Raw genomic sequence first — 21,079 nt, 5'->3', positions numbered from 1 at the left:
TACTGTAGCAGCAAAGGCAAGGGGTGAGAGACCATGGGAACAATGTCTTTTCAGTTACTGCTCTTTATCCTGTCTTGGGAAATTTCAAAAATCTCCTTGGGAGTTTTCAGAAGATGTGGCTTTCTCTAGTTTCCTTTGTATTTGAATGTGCTCACTTCAGTTTATAGCGAGAGGTGGGCTCTGTCAAAACCCAGAGGCAGAAAGGCTGCTGGAGAGTGAAGAAAACTTTAGCCTTTGACCCTGACTCCAGATAAAAACAGGTGTGAGTAAAATGACTAAGAATGTAGTGGGGAAAGGGCCCTGCCTGCTGCCCAGGAGTCACAAGGTCACTCTCTAGAGCTGTTTTTACCTACGTATTTATCCTTCTTGATCCTAAACCACTTATTTATATCATGTCTCTCCCTAAAGACCTAAAAGCACTTTATGTAGTTTTTAATGAATCTTGAGGAGAAGTGGTTAAGAAGGTAACTTCAGGCCTGTCCCCCACTATCCAATTATGGAAGTAAGTGCAGAAGTGTCAGCTGGTGTGGAAGAACCCCACTTGTTGATGGCTCACTAGCTAGGACTGCCAAAGTACAGAGGAGGCCCTCCTTGTCATCCGGGTCCTCTAGAGCCCCAGTGGGGAGGGGGGATCTGGTGTCTGACCTGGGAAGAAGTGGCATGGGGTCTTCGGTGCCAACTGGCTGTGGCCTTCAGGCAAATCCCCCCTAGGGGAAAGGAGGGGACTGCTTGGAAAGATGCCTCTCCATGAATTCTGTTTGTCTTTATGCTTCTCTCAGGGAAAACCACACAGTCCTATAGGGTGGTCCCCTCTGGCGTTGTGCATGTGCATTATGGGGTGTGACCACTTTAGTTCTGGTTACACAGCTGGTGCTTTGGACAGCTGCGCCAGGAAGCATTAGGACCAACTGCAGATTAATGTTGTAAAATACAATTTCCTGTTCTGATAAATAAATTTTTATTCAAATGTAAGGTGTGGTGTGGGTCCTTTCTAATCAGCACTGTCCTTCCCCTCCCCCCCTCCTGCCCGACTCAGGCAAGCCCTTGCCAGCTGAGAAAACAGGTGCAGGTGGATCAGCAAGCCAGGTCCACAAAGCTGCTTCATCTTGGCACGAGGGATAGTTGCTTTATTTCGTCCAGGTTACGGGTGTTGATTTTTAATGTATTGCTACTGTAGTTAAGAATAGTTACTGTACACTTGATTACAACAGTCAAAACTCCTGTCTTGGTTTTCCTATGAGTAACCAAGTGTTGGGAAAGCTATTAGGCCAGGCGGCTTACTGTCATTCAGTTTCTAGCTTCTTAACCTTTTGAAATGGAACATGGAAAATTACACCTAAACTTAAGCTGGACTTCTTGGGACAAGGTGCTTACTGATGAGTCCGCCTCTGGAACCTGAAACTGCCTCTATTTTCAGTGACCTAAAGGGAAGCTGAATCACCATGGAAATGTGCAAATCTAAGGTTTGCATACTGGTTTGCAGCTCTGAGCACCATTTGCTAATCATGCAAACAGGATTCTCTAGCTTCCTTCATTCGGTTTTGTTTAAAAGTCAGAAACCCCTCTTTGTAGCCAAACAAGCTGGCAAGTGTGTGGCTTTTTTTTTTTTTTTACCATTAGCAAATGACCTCTCGGCGCTGCGGGGAGAGAATGGCAAACACAAAGGTGCCAGAGCTGTTTCTGTGGCAGTACTCTGCACAGTAAACCTTGGGTCAAACAGTAACCAGGAGAGTCCCAATAATCAACACCTTTTTTAAAAAACTCTTCAGTTCCTGTTTTGTGACTATTGGAGTCAGATCTTGCTTCACACTGTTTTCTTTAACAGTTGACATGAGTTGTCTAGAAATTAAAGAGAAAGTTGGTGTGTAGTGTATATCCGGCCAGATGACTAAAACAGACGGTTACTTGTACAGTTGAAGGTAATCCACAGAATAGCCTGACTTGCTGCTTCATTCACTCATGCAGTGATTACAGAACTTTTTTCACCCTGCCATACTCTAGCTGCTTCTGAGTGTGAAGGTTGGAAAGCCTCTCGTTTCTCCTTAGAGTTGCTACAGTGTTGTCTCAGTTTTGTGAAACATGTATTTGGGTTCTACCTCCAGACAGGAACATGTGAAAAACGGGTCAAGTGCTACAGGAAAGTGGGTAAGACGTTCCTACATTTCTCTTTCTGGGGGAAGGGAGAGATAAAAAGAGAAGCCCCGCCCTGCCTGTTTCTAATAGGCAGTTCCTTTCTTCATGGAATAGTAATTTGTGGTCATTAGGAAATAGCATTGACCCTTTGTGAGTGCCTTTGGTCTTGGATGTACTGTGCTTCAGCTAGAATCACCTGAGCCTGTGCTGGTGAAGGCAGTGGCCATCAGTGGAGGCTGTACTTGGCATTTTCCTCTTTCTGGGCTGGCAGTAAGGTGTACACTCTGTTCCTAGTCAGGCACACTTGGCACGGGAGCACACAGTCTGCTAAGCAATGACGTTCAGTAGGTGGGGTGCATTTAAATGTGCTTTGGACAAGATGTTTGTAATGTGTTTATTGGGATTTTTTTTAAAGATTTACTTAATTTTTATTGGAAAGGCAGATTCACAGAGAGGAGGAAAGATAGTGAGGAAAAAAATCTTCCTTCTGCTGGTTCACATCTCAACTGCCTGCAACGGCCAGAGCTGGGTCTCCCATGCAGGTGCAGGGTCCCAACACTTTGGGCCATCATCAGCTGCTTTCCCAAGCCACAAGCAGGAAGCTGGATGGGAGGTGTGACAGCCAGGACATGACCAAGTGCCCCTGTGGGTGTGTAGTATTTGCAGTGGGGGATTGATTGAGAGAGATGGTTTGTTCCCCATATGCCTGCAGGAGCACCCTCTAGGTAGCCAGCCACACAGGTGATTGAGACCCAAGGACTTAACACCTTCATTTGCTGCCTTAAGATGCCTCAGCAGGCAGCTGGGTCAGAAGAGGACCTGGGAGTCAAATTAGCACTGGGCTTGATATAAACATCCCAAGAGGCAGCTTAACCTGCTGTGTGGCTTCCAAGGTTCATTTTTCTTGAATAAGTTCCATGGTTGGGTATGGTAATGTCCTTGTTCTTAGATACATGCTGAAGAATTCTTGATACTGAATACAAAAAAGTGGCCAAGTACACTTCATGGCTTAGAGTAATAGGAGTGAACAAAAACACAACTCACAAAGCCATAAGGAGTGGGACAAAGCAGGGTGACAGCTGGAAGTAAATGGTACTAAGAAGGCTTCAGAGGGCCCAGCACGGTAGCCATATGGCTAATCCTCACCTTGCATGCACCAGCATCCCGAATGAGTGCAGTTTCATATTCCGGCTGCTCCATGTTCTCATCAAGTTCCCTTTTTGTGGCCTGGGAAAGCTGTAGAAGATGGCCCAAAGGCTTGGGACTCTGCAGCCACGTGGGAGACCCAGAAGAAACTCCTGGCTCCTGGCGTCAAATCTGCTCAGCTCCAGCTGTCGTGGCTACTTGGGGAGTGAACCAGTGGATAGATCCATCTACTATGTCAATTGCCTTTCAAATTAAAAAAAAAAAAATACAGAAGTAAATTGGGGGTTGAGCCTTAAAGAGGACTGGAACTGATTTTTTTTTTAAAGATTTTATTTTTATTGGAAAGCCAAGTATGCAGAGAGGAGGCGAGCCAGAGGGGAAGATCTTCCATCAGATGATTCACTCCCCAAGTGGCCACAACAGCCAGAGCTGAGCCAATCTGAAGCCAGGAGCCTGGGGCCTCTTCCAGGTCTCCCATGCGGGCGTGCGTTCCCAAGGCTTTGGGCCATTCTTGACTGGTTTCCCAGGCCACAGGCAGGAGTTGGATGGGAAGCGGGGCCGCTGGGATTAGAACCAGCGCCTGAATGGGAGGGATCTTGGTGTGTGCAAGGTGAGGACTTCAGCTGCTAGGCTACCACGCTGGGCTCTCTCTGACTTTCAAATAAAGTAGGAATCAAAACAAAGTAGACAAGTTCCTAGACCCTGTGCTGCCCACATGATGGGGATTTGAGTTTTGGCCTCACTTCACTCTGGCTTGGCACTGTTTAATGGGTAGGCATTTGGGGAATTAACCAAAGAACGGAACCTCTCACAGTCTCCCTTTCCCCAGTCAAATAAAAAAATTTGTTTTGTAGGAAACGTGTGGATGGTGATTGTGAGCGTCTCTCACTTAGTCTTCCCTTCCTCCCCCTTGTCACACTTGGTCTGTGCATGAGTGGTTCTTCTCTCCCAGTATTAGAAAACACTGCTAGGATAAAAAGATAACCTCTTTGATTTCATAGGATTCTGAATATGGTGGTTAATGAAATAGAACTCAGTGGATTGTGTTTATTTTAGGAAATGAAAAAGTTTCCATTCTTTCCTCTATTATGCTAAAGAGGTGACCCTAAACATACGGTCTCAGGATCGTAAATAACCATCTTGGGCTCCAGGTTGGAGAGGCAGGTGCTGGTAGGCATGCTTTGAACAGAGTGCCCCGATTGTTTTTAGAGCTCCGGTTTCCACTGGGTTCCCTCAGATGTCTGCATCTCATGAACAAAGCTCGATTCTCTTAACATGGTGGTAAGGTCCCAGGCACTGGAACCAGGGCCTGTGTCCAGCAGAGTCTGCGTTAGTAGCATGCTTGGAGCTCACCAGGAATCTCTAGCCCAGGGAGCGGAGCTGGTGGACCAAACAGCACCTCGAAGTAGCCCTTGGATCACTCAGCAACACATATTTTACCAGTGGTCGGCTCTCTCACCCTCTAGGCTGCTTAGCCAAGAAGAGGAGCATATGTTAACTGATAAGCAGAATTTCATTAAGCAACAGTTCTTGAAAGATCTATAACTGGACCCCAAAATGCTGAATGGCAGCTTCCCCCTCCCCCATCCTGTTCTTGTGGGAGACTGAATTACTGCTATTCCCATCCTGATTTAAAAAAAAAAAAAACCACGTTTGCTCTGGCGGCCCAGACTTCCCCACAGGCTGCATTCTTGCCCGTGAGCTCATTGTTTTGGCTTCTTCGCCTGCATAAATCCACAGGCCCTGCCAGAGGTCTTGGACCAGAGGCCCCTGGACTGGCTGGGGCTACATTCCATTGAGAATTTCACCACCCCCACTTGGTGTTCTTCCCACCCCGTGTGGTCACGTGGATGTTTATTCAAGTTAGCCTGGGACAAGGTGTGCTGGGAAAGACAAGGAAAAGAATGCTCAACTGTTGTTTCACCTTGGATTTGACAGGCTTTCAGTTGTATGCTCTAATACTTGGCTTTCTTGCCTAAAAGGAGCTGATTCTAAAAAATGCTGCCACTTCTTTCACAGTGGCCCATACTTAGCTGGTTGACTGCGGCTTCCGAACTGGTGGCTTTGCATCCCTGAGTGCCCTGGGTGCAGAAGGGTGCAGGCCTTACCCTTCTGCTGCCCACACCTCCATCTGTTGGGTTGCCTGGAGTGACTCCCACCGACTGGGTCCTCGGTGGAAATGGGGGCAGAGACAGCTGGGCTCTGGTGAGGCAGCAGCTGTCACTGCTGTCTTGTTTATTTCCTTTTGACCCTGGAAGCCCCATCTAAGGAAAGGTGGGGCCGGCTCAGGTGGGGCCGGGGAGGGGGCGGGGTGGGTGTGAAGTTTGGATTACCAGCATATGCTCAAATGGTGTGCTTTTCTCCCCCCTCCTCCTCAGCATTAAAAGAAAAAAAAAAAAATAGAAAAAACCAAAAACAAAACTACAAATAAGGCTGTGGGAAGTGGCTTATTTTTCATTTCTCAGAAATCCCTCATGAAGCAGAGAAACAGAAAGAAGGAAACGTGTCGAAATCGAAGTGAGGTTGGCCGCCCGTGTGAGGGTGGGGTGGTGTGTGTGGATGTGGCCTGCTTTCAGCTGCAGCTCTGCAGAGGAGCCTGGTGGGGGTGGGGTGGGATGTGGCCTGCTTTCAGCTGCAGCTCTGCAGAGGAGCCTGGTGGGGGTGGGGTGTGCGTGGTTACCTGGCAGTTGGTGGGCGCTAAAACTGGTTGAACCATGAAGGATCTGCCGATAGTATTCATTGGGACTGGGAAGGTATGCTATAGAATAAGGACTTGGTAAGAATTTCCAACACCAGTTTGTGGAAAGACATTTCTTTTTGATTTCAAGTGCATGTTAACATAGCGCACAACTTTGTGTCTGTGCTGAGGGGCTGGAGAAAGAAAATGTTCTGAATCCAGAGTGCTAATTGCTTAGGGTTCTATAGGGAATCCTGTAGGATAGTAGGCCTTAGGAGATCAGATATCCTGTCATTATTTCCACAGAACCAAATAGTGATTGCATTTGAAAGGATGAATTTCTTGAGGATAAACTGAAGTGTCAGGTTGAAAAGATCTTCCTGAAATGCTGAAAAGTCATGAAAAAATAATTGAAAACAACAATTAAAACTATCCCAGGGCTGGGTCACTGTAGCCAAAATCACTGAACATTTTGATAGCAAGGTACCCTGTAGGAGTGAACCAAGCTTTCAGGTAGAACTTTTAACAAGTAAAGTTTGGATTTCAAGCCTTACTCCTCTTCCACATAAATAGGATTTAACAACACTAAAAAATATTTTAGTCTAAAAGATATTTTCATTATCACTTTTGCCTTAAAGCCCTGTACAAATGTAAGGAACTGCAGTAAGAGTAACCCTTAAGAGGCAGCCATTTGGGCCTAGAAGGTTGGGCACTGCTTGGTGGTCCAGCTCCCCCCAGCGGTGTGCCCTCTGAGGAAGCAGAGGAAGACTGCTCGGCCCCCTGCCACCGGGTCCAGGCTCCTGGCCCAGTGCTGGCCATGGCAGGCATTTGGGGTGTGTGTGGGGTGGTGAACCAGGTGAAAGTCTTCCTATCTACCCTAGAGAAAAAGGTTGTTCAACTAGAGCTAGGAAGGAATCACGGCTTCCTGATGGAAAGAGGCATCCTCAGGCAGTAGGCCGGCGGCAAGGGGGCAGAGATGGGGGTGGAAAGGCTGCTCGCTCCCATCCTGCTCCCAGGACAGGCCGAGTTGAGGCAGTCTCTGGGAAGGCACCAGCTGCCTTCTCTGCGTGCCCCCTCCTCTGCCCTCCTTGGTCTTTCTCATCGTTCACATGTCTGCGACGCTGGCTCTTAGATCCGGGTGAGCCAGAGGAGAGGCCAGCACAGTGCCGGCCCCGCACAGTTTGCTGGCATCTTGTTCCAAGTCGTCTCTGGATTCTTGTGGTCCAAGGTTCCCTAGACAGATCCGCCTGCCATGTCTCCTGCCTACCTCCTGGGGACTAGACTGGTACATTCTTCCCTTCAAATCCTTGCCAGGTTTAGGCCTTGTCACCAAAATACCCAGTCTCCTAGGAGGCCAAAGAGCCCAAATCAGACTGAGGGTTTGTGCTAACTGGGTTTGAGATTAACCCAGCCTGTTTATCTCTGGTTGACAGTTAGGTACTTTCCTGAGCCGTACTTCCTGTAGAAGGTGCCTCCTGGCCTTTAAAGCTGACACCTCTGCCTAGCAGTGTGTCACTTCTACTGGAACTGGTCTACCCGGCTGCTTCCTAGCACCCAAAGGTGGGGGGGGGTGCCTGGCAGGAAGGAGGGTGGGAGCACCCGCCTCACCTACCCCTGCCCCCAGCCACTACTGTCCATGAAAGTTGAGAGGCTTCCCTGGGTCAGCATGCTCGGAGGGAGGAAGATAAAGCTGAGTCTCTGGTTTGTAAGAGAGCAGAGAGCGAGACACGAAAGAGGATGTGGAAGGGAGCTGCTCCCTGCACATTCTGTGTCCCACCATGAGCATGATGGTGTTTTATTTTTAAATATTTTATTTATCTTTATTGGAAAGGCAGACCTATGGAGAGAAGGAGAGACAGAGATCTTCCAGCTGCTGGTCCACTCCCCAACGGCTGCAACTGCCAGAGCTGAGCCAATTTGAAACACCAGAAACCTCCAGGTCTCCCACACGGGTGCAGGGTCCCAAGGCTTTGGGCTGTCCTCAACTGCTTTCCACAGGGAGCTGGATGGGAAGTGGAGCTGCTGGGAAAGGAACTGCTGCTCATGTGGGATGCTGACTCTTGCAGCTGGAGGACTAGTCAGCTGAGCCATAGCCCTTAGCACTGCTGCACACACATTTACCTAGACCTGCAGCCAGTTTTCCCATCCCTGAGACCCATGTACTGGGGTCAGAATTGGGGTCCCTAGTCCCTACTTCACCCCTATTACCAGAAATCTTGAATGAGTAGAGGTGATAGGAATGTCCAAACTTGCCACCAGGCCCACCCCTGCAGCTGTGCACACCTGCTGAGGGGAGGCCTAAGGGTTGGGGAAGTCTAGCAGCTAAATTTAGCCCACAGGCTGCAGCTTACTCTGGTGGGTATTTACCCTGGGGAAGCTGGGGGGAGGGAGGAGGGAGGGCCCAGGATTCCTGACCCAGCTGACTTGTAAGCCCTCCAGGGTCACCCCTGAGTGCTCTGCCACCAAAGCCCCACCTCTCCCTCCCCCAGCAGGTGCTTAAGAACGAGCAGCTCTACAGCGGTGGTTTCCCCGTGTCCACTGAGATGGTTCCCATCCCCACCCACCTGGGTCTCAATGCTCAGGGGTCCACTTCCTCCCAGTCCTTCCGTAAATTCTCCCCAGTGCACCAAACCCTGGGGCCCCCTGCCACCACATGGCCTTGCCCTGGGCTTGCAGCTTCCTCTCCCCCAAGGTCCTCTGAGGGTTTCACAGGTCAACAGAGGGGCAGGGCTGGGCCAGGGGCTTGCCCTGCGTCACCATCTGCCTCCTGAGATTTCCCACACTGACTCCCCAAGAGATCAGAACTCTGAAGGGACTGCCCTGGAGCCTACCCCTCAAGGAAAAGACCAGGAGACAACAACCCCCCCAGATGAACCCACCAACCAGGAAACAGGCCCCTGGCTGGCCCAGAGACGGTTCGTGGACTGTGAGAATCCGGAAGGAGGCCCTCCTAGGGCTGCCCCGGCTGCACTCCGCATCTGGGATTGGTTCTTAGGCTCAGGCCAAACCCCAAAGCTGCCCAGCAACAGGCAGCAGCCCACCCAAAGAGGCCTGTGGAGGGAGGGAGGGACGGTGGATGCAGGAAACCAGCAGAGTTGGTGCCTCCACCCAGCCGTCAGCTTCCAGGAATGGCTGGGAGGGCCCCGGGGGTGGCCACCACCCACACTGGGTCAGAGGACCTTCAGCCTAGTATTTCCCCAGGGCTGGCCCAGCATCATCAAACACCTTGAGGCCGGGCCCTCCTGGCACCCAGCTTCTCACTCCCCACCCCAGGCCACACAGTTCTTCTTTTCCCTTCCACACTCCGTCTGCTCTCCAAAATAGCATGTTGTGATCTTGCCTAGCCACTTGGGATGGTTGCAGGAGGAGGTGCAAGAGTTGGCTGGTGTGGAGAGTGGTGTCTCTGCAGGCCACTCTGGTGGCTTCCCCAGGATCCAGGTCCAGCTGAGAGGGACAGGGGTCGTGCCCGCTCCCCCCTGGCCTGGGACGGCTGGCTTCCCATGGGGATGCAGAGCCCAGGCCATAGGGGCCAGGGAAGGAGTCTGTCGTGTCTCACACCACGTCTGCAAGTTGTTCACCTCCAGAGAAGGGACAGGCAAGGCAGCAGGGAGGAGGGTGGGGTGAGCCATGCCTCAGGAATGCGTCCCTGGCAGAACATCCAGTACAGCCGCGTCCCCGCCCGCACTACCCCAATTCCCCTCCAGCCAGGCCTGGTTCCTCTTCCTCCAGCCATTTCCACCAATGGAGAGATGGGAGCCGAGTCACTTCCCTTTCCCTGCCCCCCTCCCCCCAAAGGCAATAAACCGAGAGCTTCAATGGGGAAATGGGTAATAGCCAACAGGAAGATGGGGGAGATGGGAAGGCAGGGCCAAAGAAAGGGAACAGGAAGACGGCTCCCGACAAGACAGCTGTCATCTGCTCAGACCCAAACCCAAATGAGCACTGGTTCCAAGGACCTTTACAGAAAAACCCTAGCCTGCCAGGAAGCCCATCATTCCGCAGCCAACCTTCGGCTCATCCTACACCGAACCGGGAGCACTGGCGGCCTCTAGTGGTCACTGTGCGACCTGCAGGGCTGGGCTGGCCCGGATTTTCTTGATCTCAGGTGCTCTGGATGCACTCCAGCATCCAGCTGATGGCCCCTGGCCAATACATTCCGCCCTCGCGCTGCTTAGGTGGCTCTTACGGCCGTATACCCACGAGGACAAGGAAGAGCACATTTGTCATAACCATCTTTAATAAAAATAAATTATTTCTTGGGTGGGGACCGTTTTCGGTGGGGAGTGGGGGCAGGGGCGCGAGTGTCATGCTAGCATTTCTCTTTTCCACCTTCTGTGGAGCTGCTCCTGCTCCAGGCAGGCAGTCCTTCCTCTTGTGATAAGGCAGGAAAGGCAGTGACTACCCCCAACCGCCCCCTCCTCCCCTCACTCCTAACTTTTTAGGGAGGCAACAGAGAGGAGAGTCAGAGGGTGGCTGGGAAGAGGTGTGGTCTGAACAGAAGTGAAGTTTAGGGCACCAGGCTGGAGCAGAGGGGGAGCTGACTGAGAAAGAACTGCAAGCTTGCTTTCCGCTCGGCCTAGCTAGGTCTCAGGAGATGGCGCCTTCGTGATCTGCGCCACTAGGCTTTGAGAAGTGATACATACATATGAGCGCACACATCCACACAAAGCCCAGAAACATGCCAAGGCAGACACGCACACCCGCCATCACAACACCACACACACCCAAGCCTGGGTTTTGACCGTCCTTGTCCCTGGAGGACATCTCTGGTGAGACGTGGGCAGGTCGGAGAGCCAGGGCGTTACAGAGTGGGTGGCACGAGAAAACCAGGAGGACAGGGGCCTCCCAGACCCTTTTCAGGCAGGCTCCAGCGGGGGCCGCTCCAGGAGATGGGCGCAAGAACGGCAGCAGGTGGCTGTGTAATACGGATAGACGCAGAGCCGGGCCTGCACCACCAGGGGGCAGTGTGGAGAGCTGTCCTTACACTGATCATCTGGGGACAGAGGCCCAAGACCGTCTCAGAGCCAGCGGCCTCGGGGGGGTCTATCGCCCCCACACACACACCTGGTCCCTTCTCTCCCACCGCGTTTCAGTTCTTGAGGGGCTGGGGAGAGGGGCCTCTTTACCGGGGCGTTGGTTGCAGGGCTGGCTGTTGCAAGGTCGTTTCCTGGAGGGTCGCAGGTGAGGAGGACATCGGGTGCTGAGGGTTTGATTGGCGCTTAGGCACTGGACCTCCCTTGTCTGCGTGCCCCCCTGGCAGGAACGAGAACACTGGGGGAGACCCCAGCTATGCAATCAGACCTTTGCTGCGTCTTGGGGGGTCCCTCCTGCACCCCTCCTCTCTGTGGGAGGTGGTGGCTGGGTCCTATCCTAGGAGCTAAGGACATCCCAAATGGACAGCCAAGCTTGTACTCCACGCCTGTGGGGAGTGGAGCATGCTGAAACCCAGCCGGATTATCCCAGGGCACAAGCAGACATGGGGTACAGTGAGAGGAGCCTTACGAGCCACTCACTCACCGGGCCCCAGGGTGTAGAAAACCATCGATCCTGGCAGGCCTGTCCCTGGCAGGGTTGCAGGGTGGGGGGCTTTGGCAGGTGCGAGCAGTCGCCAGGAGAAGTCACGTTGAACTCAGTGCCCAGTTTGGATACACAGATGACATTCCGATGCTGCGTGCCCGAGCCACACTCCGAGGAGCACTGACGGTGAGTCAGAGACAACAGGGCTCACCCCCAGGTCACCCACAGCCCGGCCCCTCCCAGGCAGGCAGGTCAGCTCACCTCGGTCCAGGGCCCCGTGTACCAGCGCTGCACCCTCTCACAGGGCCCCATGCTGCAGGCACGCATGTCAGCAGGACGACTGCCCGGACAGCTCTGCCCACTGTTCTGGGCTCCTGCTTCTTCTTGACCAGCCCTGAGGGTGTCCCCGCTGCCCAGGCAGACCACGGAGCGCCGCTGGATCCCCGTCCCGCACTCAGCGGAGCACTGTCGGGGAGCAGAGCACACGGGTGCAGCCTGTGTGAAGGGCACCCACCTGCGAGCGGAAGGGGTGGGGGAGGAAGGGGCAGGGTCTAGGGTCCCAATCGCAGGGTTCGCGTGTGCCTGGGGGGATCCCAGGCGAGTGCCTGAGATCGTAGAGCATGTCTAGCTTAGCTGAGCACACAGGGTGGGAGTGTGCTTATTGAGCTGTGCTGGATGCCCTAAGGCAAAGACTGGGTGGAGGGGCAGTAGTGGCCCACCTTGGAGCTCCAGTCGCTGTGGAACCAGGCTGTGGTACAGGGCCCCATGTCACAGGCCTCTCTGCTGGGCGGCTTGGGGGACCCTGAGGCACACTCCCGCTCGCTCACTGCATCACCGTTGCTTCCAACACAGCGGACCTGCCGGCTTCTATGGCCTCGCCCACATCTCACTGAGCACTGAACCAAAGAAAAGGCCGTCAGCTCCCCTCCCGCAATGCACCTGACCCTGTCCTCTGCTGTCCCGCCTGAGACTACGTGCACCCAACCCCCACTTCAGTTTCTTATCTGACTGCTATATTGGGGCATGAAATCTTGTTTGTGGAAAGCTGCTGCTGATGGGAAAAAAGTTGGGGGAAAAAAAAACCCACTGCTCTGATTCATGGAGAGCAGGTCTGATTCATGCTCTGATTCTTAGGAGAGCAGGTCTTGCCCCTGGCCCACTCACCTGGCTCCAGGGGGAGCTGACCTCCCAGTGGCCACAGAGGCGCAGCTGACAAGGCTGGGTGGTGTTGGGCCGGGGAAGGTGGCCGCAGCGCTCGGGGGACACAGAGGAGCCACCCCCTCCAAACTCCTGGCGGCAGTGCAGCTGGCGGTGCTGGGTGCCTGGGCCACAGGAGCGGCTGCAGGACGTCCACTCGCCAGCCTCCCAGCTGCAGGTGGGGGAAAGGTGGAGGGGGAATGGGACAGTTGTGGGGTGGGGTATGTACTTGGAGTCTGGGTCCCTCGTGGGGGCACTGGCCGCCTGTGGACTGCCACTCCCTCTAACCTCACCCAGTCTCTGCAGCCAGGAGCACAGGGTGTCACCCAGGGAGGGTGGAGGAACATTCGGCTTCCCAGTACCCCATCCCTTCCCATGGGTCATACTCACTATGGAGGGCACGGGGGCCCGTGGCAAGATTCCAGGGAGGCCAGGGGCTTGGCCCCCACACCACAGCTGTGCTCCTCTAAGGCCTCTCCTGACTCACGAGAGATGCAGAGGAAAATGGGGCGCCAGCTACCTGGGGGATCAGACGGGATGACAAGCTGGGGGAGGGGACAGCCTCAGTCAAGGTCCATCCCCTGCCTGTGGTTGGGCCCTCTGCCAGGGAGGGGCTGTTGGGAGAGAGGGGTGGAGCCTCACCTTTCCCACAGGATGCAGAACACTCTGAGTAGCCCACTCGCTTCCAGTACCCGGCTGAAGACCCCCCAGACGTCCGGTGCTGTGGTGGCCCAGACACCTGGGGAATCCGCACCTGCCGCTGCAGGGTGCCCGGCATCCGGGCCACACGGGGTGCCACAGCAGCTGGAGGCTCCCGCCTGGGCATCTCTGGGCAGAAGGGAGGTCAGGTCACCCGCATCCCCTTAGCCTCTCCCTCCTCTTCCCACCTGCCTGGAGCCCAGTGTCTTACCAGCCCAGAGCTGGTGACTGGCAGGCTCTGAGGTGGGGCTCTCAGTGGTGGGAGGGGGTGATGCGATGACATACTGGTAAGCCACGCCTGGGTTTTCCTCCTGGAAGATCATCTGGGGAGAAGGGTGGAGGTGGGAGTTGGGGGTAGCGGGAGGGTCAGCACAAGCCACCCCCACACCTGTCATGCCCACAGTTCACCCTTAACCAGAGGAGCCCCACCTCCCAGCTTGCCCCCCACCCAGGCTCACGTAGACATCCACAGGCTCTGTGGTGGGGCCCGCAGCCCACAGACTCTCGCCCTTGCCCTCCTCCCGTGGGGGGCGGCTATAGTGAAAGATGGTCCCCCCAGCTGGGTAGGAGCCAGGGGGGTCCACGGCCCAGTTCCCGTTGATGATGGAGCGGCCGCCCGGGCCCCGGAGTGCTAGAAGGGGGAGATGAGGTGATTTGAATTTAGTCACCCCTTGCTTTCTCCAGCTCCTGCCTGTCAGGTTGCAGGCCAGGCCACAGCAGGGGCTAGGCAAGGGTGGGGACATAGGTGGGGTGGAGGTGGAGAGCCAGGGTGCCCACCAAGGTAGTTTGCGCTTGGCCGGAGTTGAGCAATGTGGAGACGGAAAGCCCCCGCGGGAATCCACAGGATCTTCTGGTAGCCCAGGGGACCGCCTCGCTCGGTGAGGTTCCCCGAAACGAAACGACAGGTGGAATCGTCTCCCCCGCACACCCCACAGCCATCTGGACGCCTGCCAGAGCCAAGGATCCCATCACAGCCGGGGCTCTGGGGAGAGTGAGGTAAGGCAGGGGCCACAGGAAAGCCAGGCACCCCTCACAGCCCACCCGGGGTCTCCATCCCACTCATTGCGAGAGGAAAGGGATATGGTGGCGTCACCCTCCCACCAGCCGGGCATCACTCTGGCACTGGGCCTCTTGGTGCCCCGCAGGCCAGCCTGGCAGGTGAGAGGGTCCCCCTTGGCCACTGTGTGCTGCCTGGGCTTTTGTTGGGGGCTCAGAGGCAGTATGTGTGTACATGCTTGCATACACACGTGGGCATGCTCTCTTACCAGACAGCGCCCAGCCACACAGATGTCTGGGGCTCCCGGCTGACACAGGGTCCCATCCTGGACCTTCTCCGTGTGACGGACATAGAAGCGGAAGCCACGGGGACGGCAGTTCAGCTCACAGCGCTGGGAGCCCTGAACTGTGGAGGCAGAAGGGTCGTCAGTGGGGTCCAGGCGGGGAGGGGGGTCTCATCGGGAGGGTCCCCAGGGCCCCAACAAAAGTTTTGCTTAGGACAAAGCTGCTGGGAGAATGGAAGTGAAGAGATCTGTGGTGGTGCAAAACATTTTGAAATCCACACGTAGGCAGAATCCTCACAGAGTTCATGGTAGAGGGGGTTGTGGCACAGCAGATAAAGCTGCCATCTGAGGTACCAACATCCCATGCGGGCTCTGTGTCCCTGGCTGCTCCACTTCCTGTCCAGCTCCCTGGTAACATGCCTGGGAAAGCAGTGGAAGATGGCCCAGTGCTTGGGTCCTCTGCCAGTCACATGGGAGAGCTGGATGGAGTGCCAGGCTCTTGGCTTCGGTCCGGCCCAGCCCCAACCATTGTGGCTCTTTGGGGAAGTGAACCAGCAGGTGAGAAAGTCTCCCTCTCTCTCTTTCTCCCTCTAGCTCTCTTTCTCTGTAATTTTTTCAAAGTAAATAAATCTTCAAGGAAAAAACAAGTTCATGAGAAATGTGCACTTGAAAAAAAAAATGCATGAAGTTTAGAATCTCTTTGTCCCAAAGTAATCATCTTTGAATTCCATTTTCCCACTAACTAGCTCTTTGGAGTCTGCCCATGTCAGCTCCAGCGTGCCCTGAGGCTGCCCGGCTCCTTGGCTCAGTGCCCAGGTCACCAAGGTCACCGAGGCCATCAACGAGTGATCCTGAAACCTGTGGGTGTGTGGCCAGCAGACATGCCCTTACAAGCAAGGGACAAGGTGACAACCTGGGTTCCTTGCACACCCCAGCCAGGGGCACAAGCTCCCGTGTCAGGTCCACCTTGTTCTTCAAATGAATCCCATCCTGGAAGAGGCCAAGCGCACTTCTTTCCCCGCTCCCTCCCACAGCCCCTGCTGACCCTCCTTCACCACCTGACAGCTCAAGCACCTGTGGGAAGCCCCTCCCCTTTCCAGTCCTGGACTAAGTCTCCTGGTCCCAGTCCTGGGGCGTGAGAAAAGGGATGAGCCAGAGGAGTGGGAGTTAGGCTGCAGATCTCCCAGAGCTGTGGGTTGGTGAATATTTTGCCCACCCCATCACTCCCAACCCTAGGTGCCTTCCCCTAGCCCCTGCCTAGCACCCACCTTGGGTGAAGGGCTCCCACTCATACAGCTGGCCCATGAATTCCTGGGAGTTGAAAGCTGCGCACTGCAGGGCCCGGGGATCTGGCTGTTCCGGGGGGCAGGGCTGGGGGGCAAAGTGGTCAGAGCCTTGAGGGGCAAAGGAGGGGGTCTACAGGGGAGTACCAAGGCACCTTCACAGAGCAGATGAGCAGCCCCAGCCTGTGTCCAGCACCCGGAGTTCCATGGGGAGCTGGGGTGAGGGTGGCAGGCACTCACCGCCTGGCTGCAGGCTCTCAGCTGCTCCATCTCCCCAGAGCACCACGGGATGGGGCTGCTGGGGGCAAAGAGGCTCCAGAGGGGGCTGTCCGGAGGGCTGTCACTCAGCAGGGGCAGCCAGGTGCCTGGCTCCATGGGAGACCCTTGCAGGCTGCCCCGAGGGAAAGACTCCGGGTGTCTTCCTGTTCCCCGGGGATGGGCCCAGCCCTGGATATTCGGCATCCGTGGCTTGGGGGACAGGGGTGAGGGGCTCCTCTGCCCCAAGAGGGTGGATGAGAGGGACTGTGTGCGGGGGGCAGCCCTGGCCCTGGACCCCTCAGTGTTTGCTAGGAGGGCAGAGGTGCGGGCTGGCAGCTCTGTGGGTGGGACTGTGGGGGGTAGCTCAGCATGAGGAGACAGGGCCGATGGCAGGGGTGCCCCTGGCACCACAGAAGCAGCAGCCCGGGGTGGCCGCTGGGGGTGTCTGCGGTGGCGATGCAGCGGCAAGGCAAATGGCACCCTCCCGTAGCCGAACATTCCAGGCTTGATGGGCTCTCGGACCCGAGATCTGGGGAGGTGTGGCAACTGTGAGTCAGCAAGGTGAGTCACGGCTGGTGCGGTCTGCACCGGCTCCAGCTCCCCAGACTACTTCCTGATCCACAAGTCATGTGTGGATGTGGCCTTTGCTCCCCTTCCCTCCACGACAGCGGCAAGCCTGACCCCTTGGGGGCCCAGCCCACCCCTAACCTCCCAGCCTCACCTCCTGGCCCCTGCCATCTCCTGGGTCTCCTCTCTGCCCAGCTGGGCGGCAGGGCCTCGAAGGGGGCTGCCTCTTCCCCGAGGTGGAGGCCTGTATAGAGGGTGGGTTTCTCCAGAGACCTGGGGTCTGGGACCCTGGCCAGCCCGGGACAGGAGGGCTTCGGGGTGCCGCGGGGGCCGGGGAGGGAGGGGCAGGTCCTGGCGGAGCTGGCACGTGCGGCTCCTGCGCTGCACCCCAGCTCCGCAGGGCTGGGAACAAGAGGACCAGTGGTTCCAAGGACCCCATGACCCCTCGGGTCCCTGGGCCTCATCTGGGGGCATTTGTGCTGAATGTCCAGACGGCACCTAGAGGGAGAGAGAGAAAGGTCACAGAGGACAAGGGTGACTTCAGAGGGCCACCCAGGAGTCTCAGTGGCTTAAGGTCATGGTCAGTGATTAGCCAACACCAGAACCCAGGCCCTCTTGACCTCAGTGGATGTGGGGGTGGCCAGGAGAGACCGGGCGGGAGTGAGGGGGCCAGGAGGATGCTAGGCAGGCCACCAGGGCTGCTCCGGCAGGCAGAGCTCACCTCCTGATCCAGGCAGGGCTGGGGAAGAGCCAGAAGCAGCAGCAGACACAACCGGGGCCTGCAGACCCAAGGCGGGAGGGGCTGTCATTCCTGGCAGGGGCTCCCCACAGCCCGCCCCCCAGGGCTCAGAAAGCAGAAGTGACTCCTCACTTCCGCCCCCTCTTGCCCAATGATTTCCCCTCCCTCACAAAGGCAGTTCTGCCTCCCCCTCCTCTTACCAGCCTGCCCACTTCATCTCTCAGCCCTTGACTGCCCCCTGGGCAAGGGAGCAGGGGCCTGGAGGGGGGCTCTACTCAGACATCAGGGCGCCGAGGGGTGCTGTCTGCAGGAACACAAGCCCAGCCGTCACCCCCCAGCACCCACCTTCATGGTGTGCAGGATCAGGCTGCAGGGCGGGGGTCTGACCTCAGCCTTCCCTCCCACTCTCCCTTGGCCCTGCAGGAACTTTTCAGCCCCTCCCTGAGTCCCCTCTAGGGGCTGTTTGGAGGCCAACAGCTTGGGATGCTTACCATCTGGCCCCTCTCCCCTGCCCATGCATACAGAGGCACCTGCGAAGCTGAGACTCAGACCCTCATCCACCCGAGCCCACTCTGGGGCCTTCACGCAAGGATCCCTTCCCCAGCCACCTCTGCTTGCTACCTGCCTCCCAGCTTCATCTTCCCTCCTGGACTAAGCTCCTTATGGAGCAGTCGGGCACAGCCCTGCCGCCTCAGCCGCTTCTGGGCCCAGGGATAAACTAAGTGGGTTGGTGGTTTAATCATCATAAAGCAGAAGCAGGTGACTTAACCTCCCCTCTGGGGCTGCCGTGCACCCACCCTAAAGGCCCCCTTTCCACAGCGCTGCACTGGCTAGGGAGACCTAGCGAGGAGAGATGGCAGCCACCATTGCCCTTGTTGCTGTCCGATCTCCAGCCCCCCAACTCCTGGCAGGGTTTGGGAAGTTCACCCTGAAGTCCACCTTGCCCTCTGAGCCTGACACTCCCCACCCTTCTGACTTGCAGCCCTTCCCGCCCCCACTCCTAATCCTGCTCTTAGCTCTGCTTTCCAGGAAAAAAAAAAAAAAAAACCAAAAACGTGTTTCTGTTGGATCTGAAAGGCACCCGGGAGAAGGTTCCAAGGAGCCACTGTGAGGTGGGCCGGCTCCGGGGCAGGAGAACAGTGGTGGGAAGGGGGTACACCCTGGGGCCCCCTTGTCCTCCCCGAGATCTGCAGCGGGCAGGCTCGCTCTGCTGCCCAGAGCTGGGGAGGGGCTGCTGATGGCCGGACTGACCACTGAGGTCAGCAGCTCCGCCCTGCTGAGAGCCCATGTTCTACCCAAACCTTCAGCCTGCTGTCCCGTGATCAGATGCGTGCTGACCACCATGCCAGGGGCTGCCTTCTCCCTGCGGGGTCCCCCTCCGTGTCTGCTTCACCCCTGCTCCACTCCATGGGTCTACCCAGGACACATAATCCCAGCCCAAGCTGGGTTTGGCTTTGGCAGCTCCCTGGAGAAGTGAGGGGTGGGGGGGCGGTGACGCTAGCGCCAAGGGCCACCCGCCAGGCCTGGCTCCCTCTCTGGAAAAGTCCCACCCTGCCCTCCCCTGCCCTGCAGCTGGGCAGGGGGCTGATCCCCCCCAAAACAGACATGCATTTGTGCTTCCACCCTGTCCATGCCCTTCTCCTGGTGTATCTGGGTGAGGACAGGAGAGGGCAGAGGTGGTCACTTCGGTGCCAGGCTGGATCCTGACCTGGAAAAATCTGGGCTCCTGCTGGCCACAGCTCTCCACTTTGGACAGTGAAGGTCCAGGCATGGGACCTGCAGGGCTAACCCCTTTACACGGCTGGACTCACCTCCGGCAAACAGGTCATTGCAGTGGGAGTGGATGGGGCTGGGCAGTCGGCTGCAGCAGCGGCGCAGGGGTGGGGGCAGTCTCTATCCTGGGCCTGAATCCCTTGTTCCCACCCTCCCCTCAGTCCTGGAACCAGGGGGCGTGGGGAGGAGGGTGCGGAGCCATCGCAACAGGTGTATCTTTCTTTTGCCACCGGCTGCGCCTGCTGATATCGGGGCCCCACCCACCAGCATCCCTCCCGGGAACCCCCCCCAAGCTGCAGGAGTGAGGAGAAGTCAGCGGGACGCGTCCCCAGAGAGCAGCAAGGACAGGCGCAGGGAGGTCTTGGGTATGTTTTCCAACTGCACTATGTGACTTAGTAGGAATTTTGGCTCATTCCCCGAGCGGGTGGTGGGGCCAGAGTTCCACCAGTTCAGACCCCCTCCCCAGGAATCCGACCCCAGGGAACTAGAAGATCTTCCGAGACCTTCTGAACCGGCGCCGGGCCGGGGTCGCGGCGGGGGGCGCGACGGCGCGGAGCAAGGGCTGGGGAGCTGCGGGCTTGGCGCGCGGGCCGGGTGCTCTAACGGGACCGGTGGGCAGGGGACGGCCGGGGCCGCGGGCTCAGGGACGGTCTCTACCTGCTCAGCGCGCCCCCGGCGGCACGGTGACCCTTCTGCGCCCCGGCGCTCCCTCGGGGCAGCCTGGCTCGGCGGCGGCCACTCCAGCCCCGGAGCCGGGCGCGGGACACTGCCGCCTCCGGCCGCGGCTCCGCCCCGCGCCGCCCCGCCCCGCCGGCGCCCCGCCCCCTGCCCGCCACGCGCCTGGGCCCGCGGGGCCGGGGAGGGGACGACCGACCCCTCGGCCTCGGCGCGTGCGCCCGGGGCGCGACCCTGGAGCTGCGGGGGCCGCCCCTCCGGCACCCCGACGGCTCTAGGCAGCGACTGCTCCGGCGCGGCGTCCCTGTGCCCTCCGGGGGCTGGCAGAGCAGGGGGACCTGGAGGGGCGCTCAGGACGCAGGTGACGCCGGGACCGGAGCGATTGGGGCGAGGTCGCACAGCGGGAAGCAGCAGCTCCTCTGGCCCCCAGGTCCGCAGTCTGCCCTGAGAGATCAGTCACCCGTGCCTTTCCGCTCTTGGACAGCGAACCGGCGGCTGTGGCTGCTTGGGACCTCCGGAAGCCCCCGGTTCTTCCACCGACTTGTACACACGCGGCGTGGCGGGAGGAGCGCGCGTCGACGGATCAGAGACCGATCGGAGACCGACTTGGTCTGGAGTGCAGTGTCCGCACCTGCCGGCTCCTGGAGGCGCCTCCACCTGTTTACGGCAGATGCCTCGTGGGTAAACGGGGCCTGACGGGCGTGTGTGACAGGCCTAGAGGTGGCTGTGTGTCCCCGCGCGTCTCGCAGTTTCACAACACCGCAGCTCTGGCAACCCTGAGGAAGGGCAGCGGGTTTTCACAGTTCATGCTCCGTGTGTTGTGTGGATTGTTGAGGCGTCATCCCTGTGTTATGTTAGAAAAAATCACTAATGTAAGATGACTGCGTGGGTGTGATGATAAATGGTCGCTAGTGTCGAAAAAATTTTTTAAGATTTTTATTTGCTACTCATGAACCGCATTTTAATTAAAAAATATTGTTATTGAAAAGAAAGATTTTACAAAGAGGAGAAACAGAGAAATAGTCTTTCCTTTGGGTCATTCCCCAATTGACTGCAGCAGCCAGAGCTGAGTAGATTCAAAACCAGGAACTAGGTCTCCCGTGTGGGTGCAGGTTCCCAAGGCTTTGGGCCGTCC

At 56.8% G+C, this 21,079-nt stretch overlaps 1 protein-coding gene and 1 long non-coding RNA gene across 2 annotated transcripts; one reads left to right on the top strand and one right to left on the bottom strand.

Moving 5' to 3' along the window:
• Positions 1–9,270: 9,270 nt before the first annotated feature.
• LOC131479508 (uncharacterized) lies at positions 9,271–11,918 on the top strand. The gene is made up of 3 exons (XR_009244914.1): positions 9,271–9,901; positions 11,610–11,659; positions 11,778–11,918. It is a non-coding gene; the product is annotated as an uncharacterized LOC131479508 (long non-coding RNA).
• On the bottom strand, positions 10,236–20,017 carry ADAMTSL4 (ADAMTS like 4). The gene is made up of 18 exons (XM_058660202.1): positions 19,927–20,017; positions 17,697–17,800; positions 17,479–17,536; positions 16,912–17,255; positions 16,173–16,719; positions 15,918–16,020; positions 14,635–14,771; positions 14,147–14,351; positions 13,828–14,000; positions 13,581–13,692; positions 13,313–13,498; positions 13,061–13,190; positions 12,638–12,842; positions 12,193–12,369; positions 11,735–11,938; positions 11,474–11,653; positions 11,083–11,227; positions 10,236–10,949 (listed from the first exon to the last, which is right to left on the bottom strand). The coding sequence occupies exons 2-18, from the start codon at positions 17,711–17,713 to the stop codon at positions 10,813–10,815; spliced, it is 3,060 nt and encodes a 1,019-aa protein (XP_058516185.1). The 5' UTR covers positions 17,714–17,800; positions 19,927–20,017; the 3' UTR covers positions 10,236–10,812.
• Between the last annotated feature and the right edge of the window lie 1,062 nt (positions 20,018–21,079).

This window comes from Ochotona princeps, chromosome 2 (assembly GCF_030435755.1).
Source record: "Ochotona princeps isolate mOchPri1 chromosome 2, mOchPri1.hap1, whole genome shotgun sequence".
In the NCBI taxonomy this organism is placed as follows: domain Eukaryota; kingdom Metazoa; phylum Chordata; class Mammalia; order Lagomorpha; family Ochotonidae; genus Ochotona; species Ochotona princeps.
The sequence above is the reverse complement of the archived record's forward strand: the minus strand, read 5'-3'. Positions and strand labels throughout refer to the sequence as shown.

Bases quoted from the DNA above. Each gene is read 5' to 3' on its own strand.
- ADAMTSL4 (XM_058660202.1), bottom strand. The intron at 16,021-16,172 runs GTGAGTGCCTGC...TTTGCCCCCCAG, and splicing joins TGAGAGCCTGCAGCCAGGCG to CCCTGCCCCCCGGAACAGCC. The intron at 13,191-13,312 runs GTGAGGCTCCAC...CTGATCCCCCAG, and splicing joins TTCTGCATCCTGTGGGAAAG to GTAGCTGGCGCCCCATTTTC.